Source organism: Phalacrocorax aristotelis, chromosome 19, assembly GCF_949628215.1.
Source record: "Phalacrocorax aristotelis chromosome 19, bGulAri2.1, whole genome shotgun sequence".
Classification (NCBI taxonomy): domain Eukaryota; kingdom Metazoa; phylum Chordata; class Aves; order Suliformes; family Phalacrocoracidae; genus Phalacrocorax; species Phalacrocorax aristotelis.
The window spans coordinates 5,504,317-5,529,260 of NC_134294.1; the positions used below are offsets into that span (position 1 = coordinate 5,504,317).

The window sequence follows — 24,944 nt, forward strand, 5'->3', positions numbered from 1 at the left end:
CGTCAGGGTCCGGGAGAGGGGGTGCGCCTGGGTGAGGGTAGCAGCACCCAGGGGGGTGGGCGGGTTTGATCTGTAACGCGTTAACGTCTCCCCTGGGCGTTTGCACCCTTGGGCGTTCCGCAGGTGCAAAAATGCGGGGTTTCCATGTTTGCCTGCCACATGCCGGGGTGTCTGTACGCAAAGGGAGGTGGTTTGTGCTTGTGCACACACGCGTTCGCGTCCAGGTTGGCGACTGCCTGGCTGGTGGGAACGATCCAAACCCTGCCTTGGATCTCCAGAGCAGATGCTAGACTTTAACCTGTTCTTTGGCATAGAACAAGTTAAGAAGTTTAAGTTTGCATTTTATAGCGTCCCTAGATAACAAGAGAGCGAATGCTCTAGGATGGAATAGCAAGAGAAGAAAATTTCTTTTTTTGAGGAAGAAGGAGGCACAGCTTCCCCTTACCACTGATAGGAGTGCTGGAAAGCTGATTCCCCCCCGCTCCCTCCCAGGAAATTCTAGCTCATTTATCTTGCTCTGTGCCATAAGCCATTCCCTCCGCAATCAAGAACTTCAGACGGATATTAAATTAAAGCTGTGTGCGTTTCTGACAAGGATAGCAGAGGCGGAGAGGGCCTGGCAGCCGCGGGGACACAAAGGCTCTGGGTGTCATGGGACGAGCCGTGAAAAGCTCTAGTATCTGGACTTTTTTGGCTTTCATCTTGGGATGGGAGCAGGCAGCAGGGTGCAATATTTGTTCTGTAGGGAGCATATGTGTGTGTTGGGTTCAGAGTCGTTTCCCCCTAGCAATTTATATCCTTGGGGATCCTGTCTGTTTTCCTTTCTTTCTGACCAATGGATTTGCAATGAGCAGGGGCTGGGCAGACCTGGTAGACCTTCCTACAGGGTGTACTTTGGCTAACCCACCTAATAAAATCCAATCCAGTCCACGTGGATCGTAGGCAGACCTGCAAGGAATGCGGAGATAGACGAGCTTCAGTGCAGCCAGTCATGAGGAAAATTTCTCCAGCTATGTGTGGCCTGGAGAAGTGCCAGGCCAGCCGGAGGCCTGGCTGAAAAGGCACGTATGGAAGGGTGGAGGTTGCTTATGGGGAGGTGCTGCACGTAGGAGGGGCAAACTGAAAATTAATTAGATACGTACCAAATCCAGAGGTTTTGCCGCTGCCAGACAGGAATTCTAGCTCATGGAGCTGGGCTAGGCCAGGAAGTGCTAAATCGTTTGGGAAGAGGGTGTTATCCAGCAGTTTGAGCACAGGACTGGAGTTAGGGCTGGTGTTCCTCCCCAGTTATGGGAGGGAGAGAGGAGTTACTCGCTAGCTTAGGGGACAGAGGCTGAAGGCCAAGAGTTAACAGCTGGAAAACACCTCTACTTTGCGTCTTGACTCAGTTCTCCAAGTAGCTCTATGAATACAACTATATTAGCGTGAGAGGGATATCCTGGCGAGGTGAGGTGAGGGAAAGCAACACATAGGGGCGCAACCTGCCTTTAATGTTGAGAGAAATATCCCCAGGATCTTGGATTAAGTTGTCAGGAGTCACTCAGTGTCTCGGTTTCCCTTGCTGCGCGGTAAGAGGTTCTCATTTTGAAAGCAGGTTGTACTTAACGTTTGGGAAGGCCTTTGAGCACCTCAGATCAAAGAGCAGTATAGCGTGGCCTGTCACGTGGAGCAAGGATATTTGCACCCACTTGTAGAGGTCTAGTTATTTGCCTATAAGCAAGACCAGCCTGTGGCTGTGTTGGTGGGGACGAAACAAATAAGCTGTCTTTTTCTCTGTATAATTTACTCTGTAGTCTTGTTTCTGTCCAAGAGTTTGCAGACTGAAACAAGGCTCATAGCACGTTATCAGTCCTGGATTTGTTTTCCCACACTGCTCTCACCTTGGGCTGTACGTACAGGATCTGCGCTAAACGCCTGGGCAGAGCAGTTCTCCAAGGAGCTTTGAGGGAAACCATGTGGAACCTCACCATGGTGGGCCTGGCTGGCCATGTCCCATGCTTCCTTCTTCCGCCAAGGCATGGCAGGCCAGACTGCCTGCTTCTTCTGCAGCCGTCTTCCCCCCCAGGAGGGTGTGAGAAGGCCCTGTGTGGCCCACCTCGTTGGCCAGGCTCTCAGGTGTGATAATCCTCGGTCAGCAGAGCTGGGGAGTCCTGCTGGGAAATGGGAAGCTACAACTATTCCCCATAGTCATGACGCGATCATTATTTCTCCCCAGAGGTCCACAGCCACCTGCGTGCTACTAAGGGTCAGCATGTATCACTCTGCTCCCACTCAGGAATGGTCTGGTTGGAGCTGTCAAGTGCAAACTGTTTCTTGCTGTTTTGCCAAAGCACCACAAGCATCTTTTTAGGTGTGCCAGGAGAAGCCCTGGCCATGTACTGTGAAGCGGTAAAGCACTGTATGGGTTAATTTCTCCCTTCCCTTCTCCCTGTTGCTGTTAGCCTTGGGTTTTGTACTTGGCTGCCATGGTCTTTGTCAACAGGGTAAATCAAAGCAGCCTCTGTGCACGTTTATTATGAAGGTATAGAAATTTTAAAAGGTTCAGGTAGGCACTGACAGAGGAGAAGGCGATGGAGGAAGCTGGCTCATGTATGTCGGCAAACCGTAGGTAGATTTATGGCATCTCCCCTCCCAGGAGCAGAAGTAATAACGCATGACGCAGGGGGATGTGAACTGTTTGGCATGGTGTTAAAATTCCATTTCAGCTTCCTATCGGGAGATCTGTGGGGATCAGGTCAGCTCTCAGGTGCAGCAGCTTTGTGGGCAAGAATAATTAGCCACTCCAGACTTCAGCCACTATGTCTGGCAAAGCAAAGGGGGAAAACCCATATTGGTGACCCAGTTTTATTTATCAGGGCAGTGCTGCTGTTTTTGCAAGGACAGGAATGCAGAGAGACCTGTGCCTTCTAGGGGGAACCATATATAGGGTTTTCCAGTCTCCAGGTGTGAAGAGGTGGGTGATGAATCTAAACTAGGGAACATTTGGGAAGATAGGTGTGTTCGGACATTTGTCAAGTAGTTAGCATCCGCCTTCATTGGTCAGAAACAGGCTGGTAGGTTTAATGATACTAAGCACAAGGCAGGCAGGTGGGTGCTGGCTCTGAAGGGGACGATACACACGTGTGCACACAGACACACTGAGTACAGATCTTCTTGGACCAGGTTCCGAGGTCCTTTTAGCGGAGTAATGGTCCCTTCACGTCTTTGCTCCAGCTTCCTCGTCTGTTAAAAAGAGTTAGTAAAACTGATATGTCTTGCCAGAAGTAGGCTCAAGCTGCAGGCTTGAGAATCCATTTGGTTTCGTGGTTTTGGTTTCCTAGATCCTTCTCTAGATTGATTCAGACTTGGATTATAGAACGCCAGGACCTGGTGGTTTGTTTGAAAAGATTGTTGAGTTCAGTGTTATAAAAAGACTTGGAAGAGGAAAGGGTACGACTAAAAGGTGTCATTGTAACTACTCCAGCCTGGAGTACTTCCCATCTCCAGACTGCTCTGTCTCCTGCAAAACTGGCAGGTGGCTGTGCCCTGCAGAGAAGCAGAGTTGCTTGGATCCTACTCCCGTCTCCCAAATTTGTTGGCAATGTACTTGGTTTTGCTGGGGTCGTTCAGCCTGGCATGTTCTTACCCAGGGTGCTCGTCTCCTGGTACATGCTGCAGAACTGATTGTGCTCTTGAACGGAGCAGACTGCTTCTCACAGGGCAGGCTAGTGTGGGAGAAGCCTAGGGAACGCTTGCATTCGCCCCCTTTCAGGGAAAAACTTTTATACCCTGCAAATGGAAGGCATTGTACAGGTGCTCAGACTAGGCTGGATGAGCTTCTTAACGGTGTGATCCGTGTGGTGAAGCTTGTCGGCTAAATGTGATGCATCGGTTCTGTGTTAGGAGTTGCTAGGAGCTTGTTCACATGCGTACAGTGTGTGGCATGGGGTCTGTGTGGGAGAACCTGCCTCTCTCACAGGAGGGGGAGAAGGCGGATTATAGTCAGAGAAAGAGCAAGTGTTGAGGCAGATACTTTGGTAATAGCATTCAGCTGTCTCTGGTACTGTCTATAAGAAGCATTAGGGACACAATTCATCGTCCAGGACCATAGACAATTATGGGGTGAAGGCAGGAGGAATGCCAAGGAACAAGAAATACTGCCTGTGTGAGATGCCATCAGCATCCTGATCTGCTGGGGTCCTGGGAAACGGAGCCCTTTGGCTCGAGTTCTGGGAGTGGGAGCCGCAGAGTCTCAAAGGTGCACTCATTGCCCTTCCATTGCAGTAAGCTGACAAACATTGTGCGTCAGCCAGAGGCCTTTCTCTGTGCAAAAATGTACCTGAAATACCCAGCAAGGATTTTTGGATTGGGTTCTTCCCATCTGCTGTTGCTACCATTTTTTATTTCACCACCTAATTCCTCCCCCCTGCTTTCCTTTTCCCTCCTGTGCTCCTTGGGCACATTCTCCTGTCACCTCTGGATACAGTCTCTCCCACTCTTCCCTACTCCAGCGTCGCATCCCCCTCTCTGCTCTGAACGCTGTATCTATCTTTCTCTGATTTTTTTTCACTGGCAGGATTCCTCCCCAGATCCCAGCTGGCTGCATGTTATGCAGAGTAAAGGCCAAAGAGCTTGACCTGATTTAACTAATTTGGTTTTAGCACCAGTTTGGATTTTGAGGGAGCGATTTCCCCTGGCAGCATAAACCAGACCCTCCCTGTGCCCAGGCCTCATTGCTGCCCTAGAAGGGCAGCGCCAGTACGTGTCTCTTTCGGCCTGGAAATCCCAAGCACCATTTTTAGAAAGCCCTTTCATTTTATTTATTTTTCCTTCCTGGCACAGACAGTGTCTGCGGATGGTGAACCAGCAAGGAGCTGTGTGCTGCTTGCCTATTACCTCAGGTTTAAAGTGTCTCTTCCTATCAAATGCAAAGCAGAAGAAAGCAGAGCCTTCATGCATTCTTTTTTTTTCCCTCTTCCATCCGTTCTAAATTTATTTCCATGCCTTGCCGGTTTCAATCTGCATTTCCTGACTCTCTCACATCTCCAGTCACAGCCTGTGCTCCGAGCCTTCCTTTTGAGCTTGGAGTGAGTCGGGGGGAGCACCGCTCTGGGCTTGGGAGGATATGATGGGGTTAAAGTGAAAGGCTTGGTTTTAACAGTATAATGTGTAACCCCATAATGACTTTAAATATTGATTATTTGAAGGCCATTAGTGCTTATTGTTAAAGAAAAGTCGATACTTTTAAGCCTTGTGAACCATTTGTCTCCTGTTAAAGGACATATCAAATTTAGCAGCATGCAGTGCAAATCCCCTAATACTCTGCTCACAGGCCTCCAGCTGGCATATTAGGGGGGTGGGGGAAAGGGGAGTGGGGGAAGGAATATGCAGTAACACAGAATTGCTCTCTGCAAGGTAAGGACAAGGCTTATCAGATGTAATTGCCAAGGGCTAAATTCACATTCTCAGAATTCAGCCCTTACTCTGAGAGGTGGAAGAAGAGGAAGAAGGAAATAAATGGGGGGGGTGGGGGGGTGGGGTTGAAGGCTGATACATACCTGAGAAAGGATGCAAGGATTTGTGTTTTGGTGCACGTCTGTCTAAAAGCACAGGGGCCTTTGTTAAGGTCTCCGGGGCTTTTTACTCTGGGGTTGCCAGTTCATTTCCAAGCTTGCTTGGAAGGAATTGGCTGCATCTGAACCAGGCAGCCTGGGAGGGCTTCCCAGCTCTGTGCCAGGACACGACCTGGTTGTACTCCCTCCCGCCTGTGCCAGGTTTCTATGCCAAGGATCAGGCAGATGGGCTGGAAGGGAGCAGTGGCAGGCTCCAACAGGTTCCCAGCCCGGATGGTCAGGAGGCTGGGCTTGTGGGACGGCGGAAAGCGTCTGTCCTTTGTGGTAAGGCAGGCAGTGTGAATCGCGGCTCCTCGGGGGCTCTGCAGCATGAGCTAGGGAGTATCAGGCTACCTGCAAGGAGGGACAACTGCAAGGTTGTCCCCTGAATATTTATGCGCATACCTGTTTTCTTTCTTAGTTATGTACTGCTGGGGGCTGATGCTGAGTGTTAGGGGGATGGCAGGAGGGGTGCAATGACTCTCCCTTATTTGGCCATATGCAGCATCCCTTCTCTGACCTCAGGCCACAGACTCCACGGGTGTAACAGTGCCTGTTGCGGGCCCTTTGGCTGGTCCTGTTTATCTGGCCTCACCCAGCCGCTTTGCCCTTGCGCGTGTTTGGTGGAGAGCTCCAGTGTTGCTGAGAGAACGACTCGGGGGTCTCCGTGCGGTCTGCTGCGTCAGGCAGGCATGACAGCATGTGTAAATGTGTCTCTCTGAATTTTCTAAACCTTTGGACTCATCCCCAGCATGTGTTGTGTGTGTAGCATAAGCGGTGACTGACCTCTCACCTTCAAAGTCGCTCCTGATACATTTCTTACAGCCCCCCTTGCAGCTACCTCCAGCCCCTTCCGAGTCACCACAGGCTGCTGTGCTCAGCCGCGTGCGTGGCAGCGTGACCAGGGCCCCCAGCAATTGCTTCCCCCTGCCATCCCCCCTTCCCCAGCCCGGGCGCTACTCCCTGGCCGGTCCCAAGTATGAGTTGATCCCTGGCCCTGAAAGGAAGGGAAGCTGCGCTGTTCTGATGAGAGGAACGAGAGGGAATGAACTGCAGGCTCTCAAGTGGATGTGAATTCCTTAGGGATCAAGGTTAGGCCCTGTAGTGCAACACTAAAGCATAAAAATAGACTCTGATTAACATTGGGCTGCCACCCAAGGGAGGACCTTTTATTTCCCAGTGCCCGGCCCTGATCCCCATCAGACAGTATGCTTCCTGGGCACCGATTGTCTCTTCTTGGCCAAAGTCAAGAAGCTCTCTTTGTTTTTTACATTTCCCTCTGAGCTCTCTGTGTGCAGCCTGCACCTGGGGCTTCTGTGCATTGTTGTCTCTTGTACAGGATACCTTTTTCTGCGTTTATAAAAGGCAGGGAGGGGACGGCTGCTGCCTGCCTGGCCATGGAATGGTTAAAAGTGACTTGATTTCCTAAATTGCTTCTTATAAAACGAACAGCACGTCTGCCAGGCTCGTCTCCCCATGATTACAGCTAATTACGATCGAACGGACACCTCCTAGCCCCCGTCATGCCGCTTTAATTGTCCGTTACTCATCTGCAGGCTGTCCGGGGTGGCAAAGCACTTGGCAGCCCAGCGACCGAGGCCTCGGCTAATTGTGAGGCCTCGGGGATTAGGGCAGGTGATTACACACTTCATGGTGTAATTACATAAGCATCGCTTGGCTGCTGCCCCGGCTCTGAGCCGAAGGTCACGCGCTGCGTTACCTGAGATTAATTGGAGCTGCCACTGAAGTGCAAGGTGCTGGCGGAGCGGTTATACGATTAGCATTAACATTTCAACAGCGACGGATCGATCTGTGGCTCTCCTCCAGACACAGCGAGCTGTGCAATTAGTTTAGAGGAGAGCTAGGGGAGGAAGGAGGAGGAAAGGAGAGACGGAGGCAGCCAGGGGAAGGGGAGAAGGGGAGTAGAGACAGACGGGAAGGGGGGAGGCAGAGACAGGCAGATGGGCAAGGGGCAGGGAGAAGGAGGAATTTTGGAGGGGAATCTCAGCCCATTCTGTGCTGTGGATCAGTGTGTGGCAGTGTTTTGTAGCGGCTGTTGCACAGAACGAGGATAAAACTATGCTGGGAAGATCTAGGGAAAGGACAGGAATCCTTGCTTTGCCCACCTCATCTCCAAAGCGCCCTTGTCCGGCTTTCCGGGTGCCATGGTGGTAATCCATCCCCAGCTGTGTGCGATGGGGGCACGGACGGCTGGGGTTCTCACCTTATCCCACACTCCAACGTCATCCCCCCGCTGAAGGGGGGAGCATGGTTGTGCGTATCGTCTGTTTGTTGCAAAGTCACATGCTCCTTCTTGCTTCCTTTCTCTTGCCCTCCAGTCTCTTCTGAAGCAGATTTTATAGGGAGATATTGTAAAATGAAAATAAACGGCACAGCACTTGGCTTTGCCTCTAGATGCCCTGGTGAAGGTAATGATGTTGTAAGTGGCCATCAAAAGGAATTAAGAGACGTGCAGCCGGAAAGCAGAGATTTGCTTGCAGGCTCCCAGGGCAGATTTGACTAATGTAAGAGACCTTGGCTCTTATTCCCTTCCTGCTTCTCCTCTCCTCCCCTCCCGCCCCCCTCGCAAGCAAGTGCTACCTGCCTTGCTTCTGGGCATTGTCCTCTTCGCCACCCCTCAAACCTGCCTCTCCCAGCTTACTTGCCACCTTACATCTGGTGACCCGTTCTGGCCAGCGTCACCCGCCCCTTCTGCGGTAGTATTCCTTTCCCCTGACCCCATGGCTCTTCCTGCTCACATCCCTCTCCCCATCTCTCCTGTCTGTGTCTTTCTCTGCCTCACTGACGGCCTTTCTCTCCAGAATTAAAGATAACCCATTGTCCCAGCTAGGTCAGTGATTTTTTTTTTTTTTTTTTTTTGGAAGGCCAGTGATGCCTTCCAATCTTCCCAAACCCAGTCTCCAGCTCCCAAAATACAGAATGCATTTTCAGTTGTAAGGTAGTTGAGATAAAAACCTAAGCTTGCTAAGGGGACAGGCAGATGCAGCCTCTTCAGCCTTGCCTTTGCTAGCCCTGGGCAGCCAAAAACCCTTTGAACAGCCCAGCTGAAAGGCCACAGAGGCAAACATATCAAGGTGGGAAGTGTGTGGGACCTATGGAGTCCTGGTTCTGCTTCTTTTCTTTTCTTTTTTTTTTTTTTTTGGTCTCTTTTAAAGTTTTGCATATGGGTGAATAGGCATCTTTCTGTCTCAGAGCATGCAAGTCATCTGCAGAAGGGATGTTCTCCTGAGCCAGGACCCTCTGGGCACTGTGGATGGAGCCTCCAGGTTTTCAACATTAATTTCTTTTCTGATTTCTGCAGGGAGATATCCCACCCACCACCTCTGCTTTCACCCCAGAATGCACCCCATATTGCCCTGGGGCCCCACTTGAGACCTCCTTTCCTTGGGGTGCCTTCGGCTCTGTGCCAGACACCAGGTGAGTGCATACAAAATGCTTGCAATCAGCCAGGGGAAGGGGGTAGAGCGAAGATGCAGGCTGTGACAAACCGTCCTTTAGCCAAACAGCCGAGACACATTTTCTGTTTCCCTGTTGCTGTTGTGCTGGCTTCACCCCTGGTTTGCAGTGACAGGAGCAGGTTGCTTCGGCTGCTCTCTTTTAACCCCCCAACAGCCTCCCTGGTCCCATGTTTGAGCAGCGGGCTGCACTGCCTTGGGAGTGAGGGAATAGATGGGCTCTAGAACAGAAAGGTAGCTCTCAGCTGCCCTTTCCTGCTCAGTTAGCCCCCTGGAGAGCTGGCCCTGAGTTAGAAGAGTCAATGCTGAGATTAATAACCCCGTATTATTGTTCTCCTTGTCCCCAGGTTACGGGTTCCTACAGCCGGCACAAGCAGAGATGTTTGCACGGCAGCAAGAGATGCTACGAAAGCAAAACCTGGCAAGGTAAGGAGTGTAGCGGGCTAGCCTGCTTGGGCTTGGGATGGGTTTTACCTTCCCTTTCCTAGCAGCAGGCAATGTGGGGTGCTGCGCTGGATGAGCTGTGTGCAGGTGACAGTGCGGTGTCCAGGTGAGACCAGTGGAAACAACGTGCGGGTGTGGAGGTGACACCTTGATCCTGTGAACAAGGCTGGGGGTTAGCAAGTTACTCACAGAGCGCCCTCCCCTTGACATTCCCTCTCTGCCTCTCCCAATTTAGGTTGGAGATGTCAGCCGAGATCATCCGCCAGAAGGAGCTGGAGAATCTCCACAGGCAAAGGCTACTGGCTGGTGACCCGCTGAGCCTGCACCCCGGCTTGCCCCCGGACCACCCGGCCCTGCGCAACGTGCACGACATCCCCGAGGGCCACCCGCTGCGGGAGGAGCTCTCCCGGAGGAACGCCATGCTGGTGCTGCGGCACAATAACACTCCCCTGCTCTCCCTCAACCCCAGCGTCCCCAGCAGCGCCACGCCGCCCAAGGAGCAGCCCCGGCGGGGCAGCCGGAAATCGGCACACCACCGCGCTGAGCCGCAGGGGCTGAGCGAGGCCAAGGAGCTGGCGGAGCCCCGGGCGCGGGATGGGGTGCCAGACTGTAACGATGAGGAGATGAAGGACTCTGAGAGCGACGCGGATGTGAGCGACGAGAAGCCGGAGAGCCTGAAGGCTGAGAGCAGCAGCTCGGCCGCTGAGCTTAAGGAGTGCAAAGAGACGGGCAAAGTCTGTGAAGGGGCCAAGGAGCTGGGTGAAGCGGCTGCTGGCCAAAATGCCCCCTGCAGCTCCTCGAGCGCCGAGTCCCCCAGCCATTTGCTTGGCCCAGGCATCAACAAAAACGAGGTGAAATATCTCCCGCCAGCCTCCATCCCACCGCCTCAGCCGCTGCCCTTCGGATTTCCTTACACGATGAGCCCCTACTTCCACGCAGGTGAGTGCATGGGGGCCCGTCACCGAGTTACTGGCTGGAGCAGTGACATGCTTTGTAGCGTGCTGAAAGTGGGATGCTTCCTGTTCTGCAGCGTGGTTGTAGTTCTTTTTTTCTCTGCAGGGAACAAAACACTTTCTTTTAGTTAGGATAAAGGGCTTCATTTGCAGTGAAGCAAATCAAAGGTTATAAAGAGGGCCAGCAGGGGCAAAGTGAATCCCAAACGCACGAGAAGGGAGATTGCAATATGATGGACTAAGGGATCTTGCAATCGCTTGGGCCTTTTTTGGAAGCCATGTTTCAGGACAGACGCCTCAAGGAGAGGCAACAGAAATTATTGATGGTGGGAAGGCTGCCCTACAAAGTGAAGGGCCCGAAGTGTTGTATCTGGGAGGGTGGCCTGAAAGGCTGTAAAGGCTGTTGGGCTGCGCTCGTGTGATTTCCAAGCAGTGGGGATTGGAAGGGCCAGGTTGGAGAGAAACACCCAGATACAGCAGGACAAGGGAACGGACGGAAAGCTTCCCAGGGTGACTTGGATCTGCCCCGCGTGGGCAGAGGCCGCAGGCTGGTAGAGAGGCTGAGGCTGTCCTGCAGGGAGGGGTGCAGATGGCACTGGGGGTGTGCAGGGCGGGAGGGTGGCTGGCTGGTTCCCCCACGCTCAGTTCTCCCTCTGCGCATTGCCATGGTTCAAGGAGAGGCAAACGAAGGATTGAGGCTGCAGCATTTTCCTCCCTGCTGAGTGTCATATTGGGACATTTCCAGGGTAGTGTGTGAGACAGCACCTTTGGGATGGGGTGTCAGAGAGTCCCCCAGCAGTGACTCACACATCTTGGCTGGGTCCCATGCCCTTGGGGGTGTCAGAGGTACCGCTGCTGTACCCCTTTTCCAGGGCAGAGGTAGACGGGCTCTTTCCCCTGCCTGTGGTGTATTTCTCAGTCTCACAGGCACTGTTATTGCCGGATTGGTGCCTGTTGGATGGGGCAGGCAGGCAGGGAGGTCGTTGCCAGCTCTCTGGCCCCCAGCAGCACAGTCCCTTGGGCTATGGAGATGGGCAGCAAAGGCAGGCACAGCTGGAGCCAGAAGGGAGCGGTGAGTACAGGTGGTACAAAGTGGGGTTTCAAGCCCTGGTCGCTGGTCTGCCCAGGGGTCTCCTGTGGGCAGAGCAGGGTGGCAGCCCCGCTAGCCTAGCCAAGAGCCAAAATCTGCCTCAGCTAATTACTCGGCTGAGCAATTAGCCAGAGGTAGGACCTCCTGCCACGTGGAGGAGGGAGAAAGGGGGGCATAGCATGTGGCTTGCTGAGGCTGCCTGTTTTCTATGCAAAGAGCTGCCGCGGTTGTGAACGCGGCTGCCCGTCGCTCATTAGAGCTGCCTTCCAACCAGGAAGGAGGAAGCGATTTTTCTGTGACAGGCAGGTGGCCAGCATGATAAATATTCCTGCTGCCTTGGGCTGCTGAGGCTTCCTCGCAGGAGCCTTTTTCTCCCAGCCATTAAAAAGGGAAACGCAGGGCTCTGTGGTGCTCATCGCTTGTGTGAGGCTCTGCAGGGAGGCCTGGATTGTAGATGGGTTTCCTCCCTCCCCCAGCAATGTGCGAGTTACTGTAATAGGCCATTTATTATTATCACTTCGAATTTATATCACGATCGTGTCTTGAGGCCTCGGCAAAGATCAGGGCTGTGTTTCACTGCCCAGTTTCCAGACACTTCTGATTTGTGGAGCCTGTTCCAGAGCTGTAGGTCTTTTCCTGAGGGCTCTTTTCCTTTCGGCTAGCTTCACGTGTTGTCGTGGCTGTTAATATTGGCTGTTGCGGGACAGCAGCACTGAGTTTCGGCCCTGTTGTGGCAGCCACTGTACAGCTCCCTAGCAAAAGCTCTCACCTGGACAGGAGGACCTGCTGGGAAGGCAGGGCATCTTGTTCGGTGCAGCACAGCAGGTCGATAGGGGGGCTGGGAGTTCAGCAACTGAAATATTGAGGGCTATATTGATCCAAATGCTGCGGGGATCGTCGGGTATGCTGCGGTAATGTGTGTTAGTGAAAAATGTGTTACTCTGGCCCTTGGGGAACACAAACCACCTGAAGACAGACAGACAGAACTGCACCCGCCTCTCTCCCAGTGCCAGATAATTTCAGTAATCCTTTTTTTGCGCAAGGACTGCTCTTTTGGCCTGGATGGTCGCAGTGTTGTGCTGTACACCGGAGGCTGGTGTAACTGCCTAAACGAGGCAGGCTGAAAGGAAGGGCCAGAGGGGATGAGAAGAGAGAAGTAGCTGGCTGAAAATGACCACTGGGTTTCAGGCAGTTCCTCTGGTCTTCCAGCAAAGGGAGGCTCCTCCTTTGGAGGCAGAGAGCTGCTTTCTGTCCCTACTAGGAAGCATATCGATGAGGCAGCCAGAGCTGGGTCGATTCCCTGAGCTGCCTTCTGGGGATCTGGCGGCTGCTCGATGACCTCATCTCGTCAAGGTTTCAGCAGCCTTGCTCCCCTCCTCCTCCTGCCACCGTCCTCCATCCCCGTCCTTTGGAAAAGGTGAAGGATGGAGTGTGCAGGAGGCTAAAATCCTCCTATCGATCTGTAGTCTGGAGAGCAATTAACGCAAGCCTTCCAGTGCCGCTCCATGACCCCAGCCCTCTCTAGTGTGCGGGAAGGAGGGGGTGCAGGCACAGGGAGGGATGGGAGAGGGGTTAGAGAGTGGTAGCAAAACTGATTAAACCCATAGGTGGGCTGACTTCCAAGTGGGTTTGCTTTGTGCACTGGTCTCCCAGTTGGCGCCTGAATTGCCTCCTGTGATGCCAGGAGCAAAAACCTCATGTGTCTCCGTGCAGCGGAGACAGCCCCATTGCAGCCTGGCTGCTGGATTTGCAGCAGAGGTTTCCCCTTACTGGGATGGCCAGAAGGGTTGCTCTCCCTGACCGTTCAGCCTTTGGCTTCTCTTCTGAAGCAGCTGGGTATCAGGAGGAGAGAGGGAAATTATAAATGGATTGCGGCATGGGTGGTGAGGGCTTTTACGCGGACACCTGTCTACAAGACACTGGCCTGGGACGATGGATTCTTTTCAGTCCCTACACGCTGGGCCCCATCTGGTGAAATGCTCTGTAATCCATTACCAGTCTCTCGGACCATCATTTATCATAGAGCAAGACAGAGGATGCCTGGCAGGGAATAGATGCTGCCCTTTATGCATCCTCGCAGTCCGGCAGGATCCAGTGACATGTCATTATTATAATAGAAGGTGCGTCCCTTCTAACCACTTGGCACCTATTTGTTATCATTCTCCAAACTGCCAGAGCAGAGGTGAGTGGGTGCAGCCATGCGCAGAGGTGGAGCAGGCAGTGCAGTATCTTCCTGAGGAGGGACGGAAGGAAGGACAGGAGCCCTCCTGCTCTAGGGACTTTAGAAAGGGCCAGTGACTGGATGCAGCTTGCTGAGGGCTGGTCCTGTACTAGTTGCAAATCAGATACGCGCTGAGGCCGGAGGGACCACTGTAATCAGCTGTTGTGTCCTTCTACAGATGTCCTTTCTGGGCTTATTCCTGCATTTGGTGACTTCAGACCGGTGACAGAGCTGAGGTGGGAGCAAAAGGGCAGCGGGGGATGCCTGAACACCAGGCTCCACAGCCCTGACCTCCGGGGTGCTGAGTACACAGAATGGTGGCTGAGTCTTTGGAGCTACCAGGGCTGGGCTCTTCGGCACTCACTGGGCTTTTCTGCAGGGAACAGGGGTGTTTTGCCACTGACTTCAGGTTTCCACCCTCTAGCTTTTAAGTTCTGTGGCATAGAAATTGCTAATAGGCCAGAAACCAAAGTGTTGGTATTTACCTTCCCCGTCCCAAGAATATTTCCATCAGTCAGTCCCTGTTTCCCTGGTATAAATGGGAAGGGAAAAAAAACTCTTGGAGATAAATATTTTGGCCGTATTCTATTTCTCAGTGTGTGGGTACGTGGAAAATATTTCTTGTTCCCATACAGCAGGCCTGTCTTGCCCTCACTCTTGGACAGAGCAGGCTTACTGTGCGTGCATCTGTGTGCATCTTGACCTCTCCCTTCCTTTCTTCTGGGGGCACAAAGAGACAAAGGAAAGAAAACCACAGAGGAGAAAGGCTTCTGCAGGAGAAGCAGTTGCTTGCCCAGCTCTGCTGGCCATGTCAGGAGCCCTGCAAATGATCCCACATTCGGTGCACTGCCAGGATTGCAAGCACATGTGCAGGAGAGGGACCGTAGGGAAGCCTTACACCTTTCCCCTCATCCCTGCCAGCTGTGAATGCAGCATCTGGGCTAAACCTCTGCCCACGCTGGTGCGGACCTGGCGAGCACGTGTGACGCAGCGGTGGACCAGCCTCTCTCCACGAGGTTAAACCCTGAGGATGGGTCTGGCTGGCTGGTGACTGGAGAATTCCTTCCCAAGCGCTGTGTTGCGGCAATTCAATCCTTGGCTTGCTGTTGGAATAAGGAAGCACCTAATTTTAAAGGAGTTGGCTGTTACAGTCAGATCCCCTCCGAGACACTTGCTCTGGCTGCAGATGGAGGTGTCTCGCCCGAGCATTGACTGTGCCTGGAATAATTGCGTTCAATTTTGCTTCCTCTGTTTACCAAGCTGCAGCCACTCTTCCAAACGGAGGAAGAGAATTACCCCCCACCCCGAGAAGGAAAAACCCTCCCCTGCAACGGCAAGAAGAAAAAAAAAAAAGGGAAAAAAAAGCCCTCAGTCATTTGGATGTTTTGTGAATTTTAACATAAGCATCTGTGAGTTTGTCTCCTGGAAAATGGAATGCAACAGGAATGAGAATGAGGGCTCATGTCCATCTGTCTGTCTGGTAGCTGGGGGTGGCGAGGGGAAGGAAAGTGCTCGCTGGCTCTTTGGTAACGGCCTCTGCCTCCACCTCCGGCGCCTCGCGCGCAGGAAGGCCCATCGTTTTCTCTACATCTGTTATCAGACAGCACAAAAGTATCTGAAGCTTTTATCAGACACACAGAAGCATTTGAAGCTTTTTCTGGCTGGAAGGAGAAGGGGTGTGAAGGGAGCGAGGAGCTGCCTGGCCTGCAGCGGGGCGCAGGGTGCCGAGGCGGGGGGCAGCAAGCTCCCCACGCTCGGCGCATCACGGCCAGGCGGAGCCGTCTCGGGGAGCAGCAAGCAGAGCATCTTGCAAGCCTGGTCCTTATGCTGGAGGGGAGAGGGCCCTGTGCCTGCAAGAGGAAAGATTGGGGTAAGCACTAAGCATGTGAGGAGGGTGTGAAAGGTCTGGTTGTTGCCCAAAGCGAGCACCCTGAGGGCCCGGGCTGGAGAGAAGTGCTGGCAAGGAGGCCTGCAAAGACATGCCCGAGTCCCTGAGGCATGGGGAGAGGGAGGGACAGCCCCGTCCCTACTCCAGAGGGACAGGTAGAGCTGGCAGAGGCAGCAGGCCTTGGAGGGCTCCCGTCTCTCCCCACCGCACCAGCCAGGACGTTCTGGCTCTGAGGTTGGCACTCGCCTGATTGCGCGGGCCCCTGTGTGTGAGGAGGGACGCGGACTCATCCCGGTTTGCTTGGGGCAGCGCTTGGGAGCAGCGGCCGGCCCTCCCTCCGCAGGAGGCTGGTGCACTAGGGGACACACATGGACTACCCCGAGCCGTGCGGGGTCGGGGCTGCAGACGGGGCATCGCCGTCTCCCTCCCCAAGGCGAGGCGGCACGGCGGGAGGGGAAGCCCGTGGTGCGGCTACAGGAACAGCGCAGAGGGCGAGGCCGGGAAGGGAAGCAGGAAGTTGGGAGCGGAAATGTGGTGGAAATGATTACATAGCGTCTGACTGCTTCTTGTGCAGGCTGCTGTTGTTTTAAAAGCATCTTATTGGCATGATAACTTCCTCTGTAAATCCTGTTCTTTTCCTGTTACCTTGGACTGTGCTGGTGCCTCTGCCAGCTGGCCAGCGGAGACTCGCCGCGTGGTTTTGCCGTTTGCTCTTTCTGCGCCTCTTTCTGTGCCTCTTTCTGTGCCTCTTGCCTCTGCCCTGGCCCGTTCCCCCAGGGAACCAGCCGCCACTCGTTCCCTGGGCTTGTGCTCCCCACCGCGATTCTGCTGCATCCCACTTTCATCTGGCCGTTACCTGGGGAAGTGCTGGCAGACCTGCCGCGGACAGGAGCAAAGGAGTCGCGGCAAGGGTTTATGTCCATGGTGCTGATCGAATGCCTCGGGGAAAAACGCTAAGCCTTCGGAAGAGATAATTATGTCTTGACAGACCCCTGGGAGAAATACTTCTTCTGGTAATTTGTTGCTTCATGCCCTGAAGCGTAACAGTTTATACTCCTCAAAAACTCTTTCTCTACCCACTATAATCATGGATGTTCACATTCCTGTGTAAGGCCACTTGATCGCTTGGTCTAAATGATATCACGCAGCAGTGAGTTCCACAGGTTAATAATGCCTTTCGCCCCCTCCCAAGTGGTGCTTTCTGGGGCTGGGTTTCTTCATTACTTGTTTCTGCGTTTTTTCTTTAACACACTACAGTAGACGTGAGTTACCTGGCTGGCATTTCTCTCGCCATTTCTTATTCTCTGTGCCTCTCCTCCAGCCCCTCTCCCGGCTCCAGCCTGGCTCTCTCCCCGCGTGCGTGTCGTGTGCTGTCAGGCGCTGGCGACGCGGGGTGGTGGTGGGGGTGTCTCTCTTCCACCCTTTTGGAACCCGTCACCATCGTCTCTGCTGACAGGGCTGAGACCTGAACCGCTGTTGCGTTTCGGAGAATTGACATATCAGCTTGAACTGAGCTGTGCTGTCCTCCGAGTGCCGCGGGGGCTGGCAGGGGTGGTCCCGTCACCCGTCAGATGCTGGGCCGGGAGAGGTGCCCAGCTCCGGCGGCGGGGCGGAGGGCAGTGTGTTCTGAGGCCGTGGCTGTGCTGGGGCAGACCGATCCGATGGATGTTTCGGGCTGGGGTGGATTGAAAATGAATGCTTTAAAAGAGCAAGACGTTCCCCAGCGATTCACGCTCCAGCGAGGCAGTGGGCCACCAGGGAGAGGTGCTGGAGCCTGTTACCATTCGGAGCACGTAGCCAGGAGAAGGGTTGGGGGAAAGAAACCCACAGGGCAGTCAGAGTTTTCCGCTTTGCGGTGTGTGTGGAGAAACACTCCTTCAGGGTTTTTTCTTTTCTCTCCCCTCCCCCCCATTTCTTCCCCGCAGCTGAAGAACATTAAACACATGAAATGCATTAGCTAGGATTTTTCCTTTCCCCTGCCCCCCTTTCTAAGCTGGGGACCTCCAGGAGGAAGAGGCCTATGAATTGACCCTGCCCAGTGCTTTAATTGACAGGTCATTAAAGATGAATGTGTGGCTAGAGAAAAATATTCAGATTGCAAGCTAGTTGTTGTCCGTGTGGGATTTTAATGATTTATGTTTCTCTCTCCTCCCCTCCTTCCTACCCCCCCAACTCCAAACAATCCAGGCACCATGGGAGGTCTGTTTCTGGATGGTGAGGAAAGCCCTGCGCTGGAAGACATCAGCAAATGGACGGTGGAGGATGTGTGCAGCTTTGTGTCCAACTTGTCTGGCTGCACCGAGTACACTCAGGTAAATCTCTTAACGGCCTCAAGACCGTCGCGGGAGGATCGTCCTCCCTGCAAGCCCCTATCCTCTCCCTCCCATCTGTGCCTACTTTACTTGCACCGTCCATCCTAGGAGAAGGTATATCTCAGAGCCCTGCAGGGCCTGAAGCTTTTTGGGCTTTTTTCTTAGCGGATTGATAAATGGCTACTTGTGCCAGCAAAGACCCTGAGAATGCGTGTGATGGGCCTTGCAGATGGAGCGCATTAAGGAGAGAGTCCAGTGGGAGAGGACGGGAGTAGGGGCAAGGTTAGGAGTGAGCATCTGAGTTGCAGGGTTGATCATGGTTAGTGGCTCTTAGTGTTCCTTATCTCTCACTGTCTAGCTCACGCTTTTAGAAGCTGCCCGGTGCTCTATCGCAGAGGTGAGCACAGCGATGGCTTTGTGTGGAGCAGCTGTATGGTAGGATGGGCTGTCAAGTGGTCCCTGTATCAGGACGGGCAGCTCGCAGTACCACCCAGCCTGGCAGAAGGTGCTGTGTTCTTTCTGCACCGTTGTGGGTGCAGAGCGGGGCTGCGACAGACCCTGCCTGCACGAGCGTCAGAGTAACCTCTGCGCTTACACTGCAGAGCGACGGTGATGGTGATTTTTAAGCTCATTATAGCAGAGTTGAAATTTCCATCAGTGCTGGGGCTTCAGAAAGCCTGCTCAGTGTGAGGTCGTGAGGTGTGATACAGAAAACAACCCTGTATTTTTGGCTTCCACATCTGTTAGAGTCCATTATAAATGCCCCATTGAGAGAACGCACCAACTGCGAAGGCACAGATTCCTGAGCTGTCTGGGACAACCTTGTAAAGAGGATATAGTGTGCTTAGAAAGGAGGGACTGAAAGTAGCAGAGATAGAGAGGCAGAGGGCCAAAGTTCGGGACAATCCAGCCTTTCAGCAGAGAGACATCCTAGGCTGAAGACAGGTCTTGAAAAGGAGGAAGGAGAGCAGGAGTTGAGCTTTCCGGATGCGCCACTTCAAGAGAGGAGCTTCCCTGACAGTTAAGGAGTGCAAAGCTGTGCTTTGGCATCCAGGCTGGCTGAAATCGGATTTCTAAATATCTGCCGCCTCCTCCTCTTTGGCCCTTGCCGTCTCTCCGTTGGTTCCATTAGGGCAGTGTCGTCTCCCAGAACTTACGCCCACCCCCAGCCGTTTTGAGAAGGGTACGGCTCAGCACCCCTGCTCCTGCTGGCACCACCTGTTAGGGGAGCAGGGTGCATACCAGGCTCTAGGGGACTGATCCCCTTTGCTTACGCTGGTTTGGCAGCGTGCCGTGGGGAAAGGTGCGTCAGGCCTTTGCATCCCTCCAGAGGGCACCGGGAAGTGGAAACCGGGACTTGCCCCACACCTCTCTTCTTGCTCAGGTGATGGGATAATGTGCTTTCAATCTAAAGTCTGTCCTTCCTTGCTCCCTGACTGCGACATCAATCCCATCGCAACATGCTTTGTTAAAAACACCTGGAAAAACCCGTGCTGCTTTGGAGCACAGAGCTGCGCATGCTCGCATGGGAGAGGCAGCACTTAGGAAAGTGAATGCTTGTTATGGCGATGGGGCGCACACAACATTCCCCAGGAGAAATGACAGATTTGGGTTGTGCTTGGGAGTGGGTCAGGGTGACTGGGTGTGGGGGAGAGAGAAGGGTCAGTTTCTGGTTATGGAGAGAGGGAGGGAAAGGACACTGGTTAAAAAAAGGTGGTGGATGGATGGGTGTTTACGGGAGCGAGAAGCAGCAGGTCTGCACGTGCAGGGGGGAGCTCAGGAACTGCGTTTAGTGAGGATGATGAGGGGACAGGCGCTGGGTTCAGGAGTGTACCTGTGTGGGCTGCAGCATGTGTTAGGAGAGCTCAAGCAAAAGGCTCTAAATGCAAAATATACGGCTGCTCGCACTCTCTGTTACCCCCCCACCCCAAACAGCGTGCTCTTGCACTGGTGGTACTGCAGTTGGTCTGCATTCCTGCGCTGGGGAATGAAGATCAGAGTTGGCCTGGAAGCTTCTGAATTAGGCCGGTAGGAAATGCGCAGAAATCTTTAACACAACCACCGTGCAGAAGGATGATCCATTTACACCTTCCATGCCAGCTCCTGGTATACCAGTGGGGAAGAAATCAATAGCTTGCTGAGACAAAGGTTCAGCAATCTTCTCAGTGCATTGCAAACAAAATGTTTTACGATAATGGGAGCTGCTGTAAACAGCCTCCTGTCGTGGCCTTGCTACGTTGCATTATGTAGGGGGCGCATGGCTTAAGGGATGATGCGTTTTTGTGTGCTATGGTTGTATGCTTAACAGGTTTTTTTTACTATGTGAAAATGCCAGCGTTCAAGGGCGACCCAGCTCCGTGGCTCTAAACTGCAGAGCTGTCTGTTCTCGTCTCCAAAACCACAGCTGCCGGGGAGGTCTGGCACTGGTCTGCAGGCTTCTCCTGCCAGGAAAACCCAGCAAGAGTTTGGTGGTATGCTGTGCATTTAGAAACATGTTTCAGACAAACAAGAAAACTTCAGCAAAAACAAAAGTCGCCATGCCCGATTTCAGCCCTTGACAGTGTCCAGCTTTGTCCCTGCAGTGGATCAAGACCTGTGAGACACCCAAGGAGAATGTTCTGCTTCAGTTAAGGGTTTTTGTGAAGGGTTTTAGTGCCGAGCGAAGGGAGGCTTTTGGCTCCCGGCCGCACTGGCTTCAGAGGAAGGAAAAGAAATCGGTATAGTAAGTTTTGCTAGGTCAAAGAGCAGAAACACATGCTGCAGTCCTGAGCAGCTTTGCTGGTGGAGTCCAGCAATAAAAAAATCTTGCAATGGCTCAGCTGCCTTGGCTCTAACAGCCGCTGCCACTCTCCAAAGGGATGGCTCTGGGCTATGGTGTGCTGCTGAAAAAGAAGCCATTAGAGTAAATGGAACCCCTCTCCCTTGCCATAGTGTTTAGTAATAACAATGCTATGCATAAGCCACTGCATGGGGAGGCAGCAGGATCAGGCCCCGCAGGCAGCTCATTTGGGCGAGCATCCAGTACGACCTGGGGTGTGAAAAAACCACTATGGAGTGGGGGTGTGGGTTAGTAGGAAAAACCAGGCATCTGACCGACATCTCCCAGAGCCAAGGGGAACCTGCTGACTAAATTACCAGATGATGGCAGTTTACTCTTGAAGTATTGAGCTTGTACGTCCGGAATAAACACCCAGGGGAGACTGGTCTAAGTGTAGCCCTGCTCTATATATGAAAAATGGAGCAATAAGACCACATATCCAGACCTTAACCTTTATAACACAGTACATATTAGGTGGAAAACTCTTGCGTGACCCTGTCATTTGAAACAGATAGTGGCAAAACAAAGGTTTTTTTTTTTCTGCCCTTAAGAACGTGTTAAAATGGTATAGTTTTGCATGGCTGGATGTATTAGAATGTGTTCATGCAAAACTGCCATTTTGTAAGGCTACACCGGCCCTGCTGTCATTTCTGTGGTTAATGTGTGCACATCACCAGGCTCTGCTTCACTCGACTAACGGGGAGAGGGGCAAGAGACTTGCTGGATTGTTACTGGAACCTGGCTGAAAGGCCAGTGCGGTTGACTCAGTAGGCTCGTGCCATGTTTAGTGGTACCGCTTGGCTACCTCCGTCGGTACAGTGGCACTGCAATATTTATTAGGCCACGTGGCTAGGAGTGTTGGGGAAAAAGAAAGGGCCTAGTGCTAAAACAGAGCGGTGAGGCGGGCTCATCCTCCCTGACCCTGTTCTGGGTACCAGGCGTCGCTGCCCAAGAGCAGGACGGGCCGCACTCTCCAGGCTGCTCGCATGGTCCAGGACCGGTTGCGATGTACGACAGGCAAAGGAGGAGGAGGGGGAAAAAAAAGGTGCAAACCAGAGCATTGCACATGAATCCATGTGACCTGCAGCGTGTGCTCCGCAGAGCTGGTTATGTGTTGTGCCTGGAGACTGTTTCGGAAATTAGCAGCTTTGAGAAGGCAATGCATGAACAAGCAAGTGCCTCCTTTTCAGTTGCACGTGCCTCACGGAAGACTGCAACTACTTTTGAAGTCTACTGGGTCAACTTTTTCCAAACACCCACCCAAGCATGAGTGACCTAGGATTTGCCAAAAATTTAGATTCTTATCTGTTTCGCCTATGTCTTCTGCCCTTTTTGGAGTTGGGATAGGGTCCCTGGGCATGTCACGCTCCTTTCGCAAAGCCACTATCATACACTCAGCTGGGCTTACTCATAAGGTTGCACTTAGGGCAGCTGGGACGTTCCCCAGAGAAAAAACTTCATGCCCCATCCAACATAAAAGAAAGAAAAAAATTTATTGCTTTATCTGACCTGGCCCGCCCCGCCCTAATCCACATTCCCACGGGTGTCTCCTTTTATGTGTTGGCTCCGAGCTGTGGATACAGGACTGTATGTACCGCTCACGCCTTCATATAGGCCTGCTTCATCACTGAGGCTCTCAGAGTCTGCCTCTTCTACGGCGCCCTTCTGCGCCATGGCAAGATGAGCGCATTGGGTACGTCACTGGCCTTTCTAAGCCTGGTGGATCTGTGTTCTGGTTTCTTCCAGGTATTCCGAGAGCAGGCGATCGACGGCGAGACCCTGCCCCTCCTGACGGAAGAGCACTTACTGAACAATATGGGGCTGAAACTCGGACCTGCACTGAAGATAAGGTCACAGGTAGGACCGTTTCCTGTTACGAACAAGTGGCTCGCTTTAAAGTTCTTTCGAACTGGACTAGGGCTGTCAAGAGACCTGGTTTACTGAATATACTTTATCAAGCAATAAATATTTATTTGTAATTCTGGTTGCAAGAATGCTTGATCAGTCCTCCAAAATGGTCCATATCCTCAGCTGGCGCCAGTTGCGTAACTCTTTTAGGGAAAAACCACATAGTATTCAGTGCCCGGGGCAGAAGCAAATGGTTCAGGGCAAGTGGTGGGAGGGAGTAGCAGGGTTGCAGTGGGAAACTCCTGAAATGGACCAGCTCCTGCCAGAAAAGCCACGTTAGGCCGTTCCCACAGCTACCAGCCAGGAAGGAAAAGCTGTAAACAGGCCAGGCAAGGTAGATGGTTTCAAATCAGCTGAGCCTGAAAATAGTCACTCCAAAGTACCTAATGAACAGGGTAAAGCCACCTCAGGAACCAGTTGTGTCGTTTTTCCTAGACTGGACGTAGGGCCTTTTGCCACTCATTTGCCTTGTAACTAGAGGGCTCTTGGCAGGTCTCCTTTTTTTAGCGAGGCTTGAAGCACAAATGCATTTAACACGTCTCAGCATCATCTGTTGATTACTTTCCCTCCCCAGTGAGTAATGGACCAGCTCTTACCCTTCTCTGCTGTGCTAGTAATAGACATCTGTAACATTTTTATCTCTTGCTAGTCATAGCTTACTGGTCTTGCTGATGGGCCTTACCACACCCAACCCCCTCCCCTGGCTTCTGCTATTCATTTGTATTTTGATACCCTGGAAGTAGAAATCATATTTGCCTCTGATTTAGTCCAGTTCTCTCTTTTAGGGGACTATATCACCGCCTCAACAGAGCGGTTGCTGTTGTGCCCTTATAGCGATGTTTCTTCTTTGCAAAAGACACACACCCCACCCCACCCCCCATGACCTGGCTCCCAAGTCTCTGCCGTTCCTAAACCTGGTTTTGCCGTCCCTAAACCCATTTTGCCTTCCCTAGCTGGCAGCCACGGAACCTTCCATTTCAGTTGCTTCCACTTCCCCTTGGCTGGACTCAAAGCTAGAAGAACCTCTCCGCTAGCTGCTTTTTCCTCTTTTTTTTTTTTGCTATTTAATGATCAGAAAAATGGCTTCTGACACATGTCAAGAACAGGCTGTGCTATTGTGGTCCCTGGGGGATTATGTCATGCGAATAGTTATGACAGTAATGTGCATGTGCACATACATGGGCTGCACAGATAGTAACTAGTCTGGCATAGGTTCCCTACCCCACAAGCTATACATTTGTTACATTATGTTAAAACAATAAGAGCAACTTTACTACTTTCCCTACAGCCCTCACTGTTTATGAGGGGTCTAATAAAAAGGTTCTGCGGGCAATTGTTCCCTGTGGGTCAATTCAGTAGGAAATAAAACTCTTATGTTTCTTAAAAACAGAGAACGCCAAATAGCTTACAGACATTCTTAGATCGGATTTGGTGGGGGGAATATGAGATATGGGCTGAAACTAGAAAAACCCTGCTTCGATTTAATCAATAGTGTTTAAAGTTCTATAATAAGGCACGGTTGGGAGGGGGAGTAAGTGGGGAGCAAAGGCCCGATACTGCTAACTGAATAATGCCGCAGTTGTCTGGTTTGAACACAAGCCTGTGTTTTTGTTTAAGCTTAAATGTGAAACAGCTGTGTAGGTGCTGGAAAGTTGTGGGGCCTTTGGCCCTCGCTGGGAGGCGAGACCCGCTTCAGGAGAGTTTTCTTCGGTACTGCAGCAGAAGGGAGAGGCTGCAGGCTTAGAGTTTCCTGTGCAGTTAACAGCAGCCACCCTGTAGCCAGATTTTTTTTTGTCTCTCCTTCATTCTACCGTTCCAGCTCCCCTCGGCCCCCTAAAGAGCAAGAGCAATTCCTGCTCTTCAGAAGCGGCCATCGTGCCCTGCACAGGTCCCTGGGCTGGGTTAGCAGGAGAGTTCTAGCAAATTGTCCATCCAGTGGTGCCTGTTAACAATAACAGACCTGGCAGGGAGCATCACCCGATACACCTCCACCTGAAGGCAGCTACGGCCAGGCACGGCCCCGCTGCCTCGTGTGGCAGAGCTGACCTGGGACCGGCTGCTTGGCGCAGGCGGGACTCGGTTCAGCCTTGGGTCGCACGCTTCCTTTCAGCCTGCCCCGCAGCAAGGCCTTCGGTCTTGTTCTGGCCAAAGGACACAGGCGCTTGCAAAACACACCGCAGGAAAACGGCCTGCGCTGCAAGCCCCAGCACATCTTTAGGCTGACCCGTGAGCTCGGGTAGCCC

At 52.6% G+C, this 24,944-nt stretch overlaps 1 protein-coding gene across 10 annotated transcripts in view; it reads left to right on the forward strand.

Moving 5' to 3' along the window:
- Positions 1-24,944, forward strand: part of SAMD11 (sterile alpha motif domain containing 11) — a 188,869-nt gene that overhangs the window by 161,903 nt on the left and 2,022 nt on the right. For all 10 annotated transcript variants that reach the window (XM_075113790.1, XM_075113797.1, XM_075113796.1 and 7 more), the window contains 5 exons: positions 8,914-9,029; positions 9,415-9,493; positions 9,747-10,450; positions 17,851-17,975; positions 22,540-22,650. In XM_075113790.1, the coding sequence (XP_074969891.1) occupies positions 8,914-9,029; positions 9,415-9,493; positions 9,747-10,450; positions 17,851-17,975; positions 22,540-22,650 (1,135 nt within the window). The remainder of the gene's footprint in view (positions 1-8,913; positions 9,030-9,414; positions 9,494-9,746; positions 10,451-17,850; positions 17,976-22,539; positions 22,651-24,944) is intronic.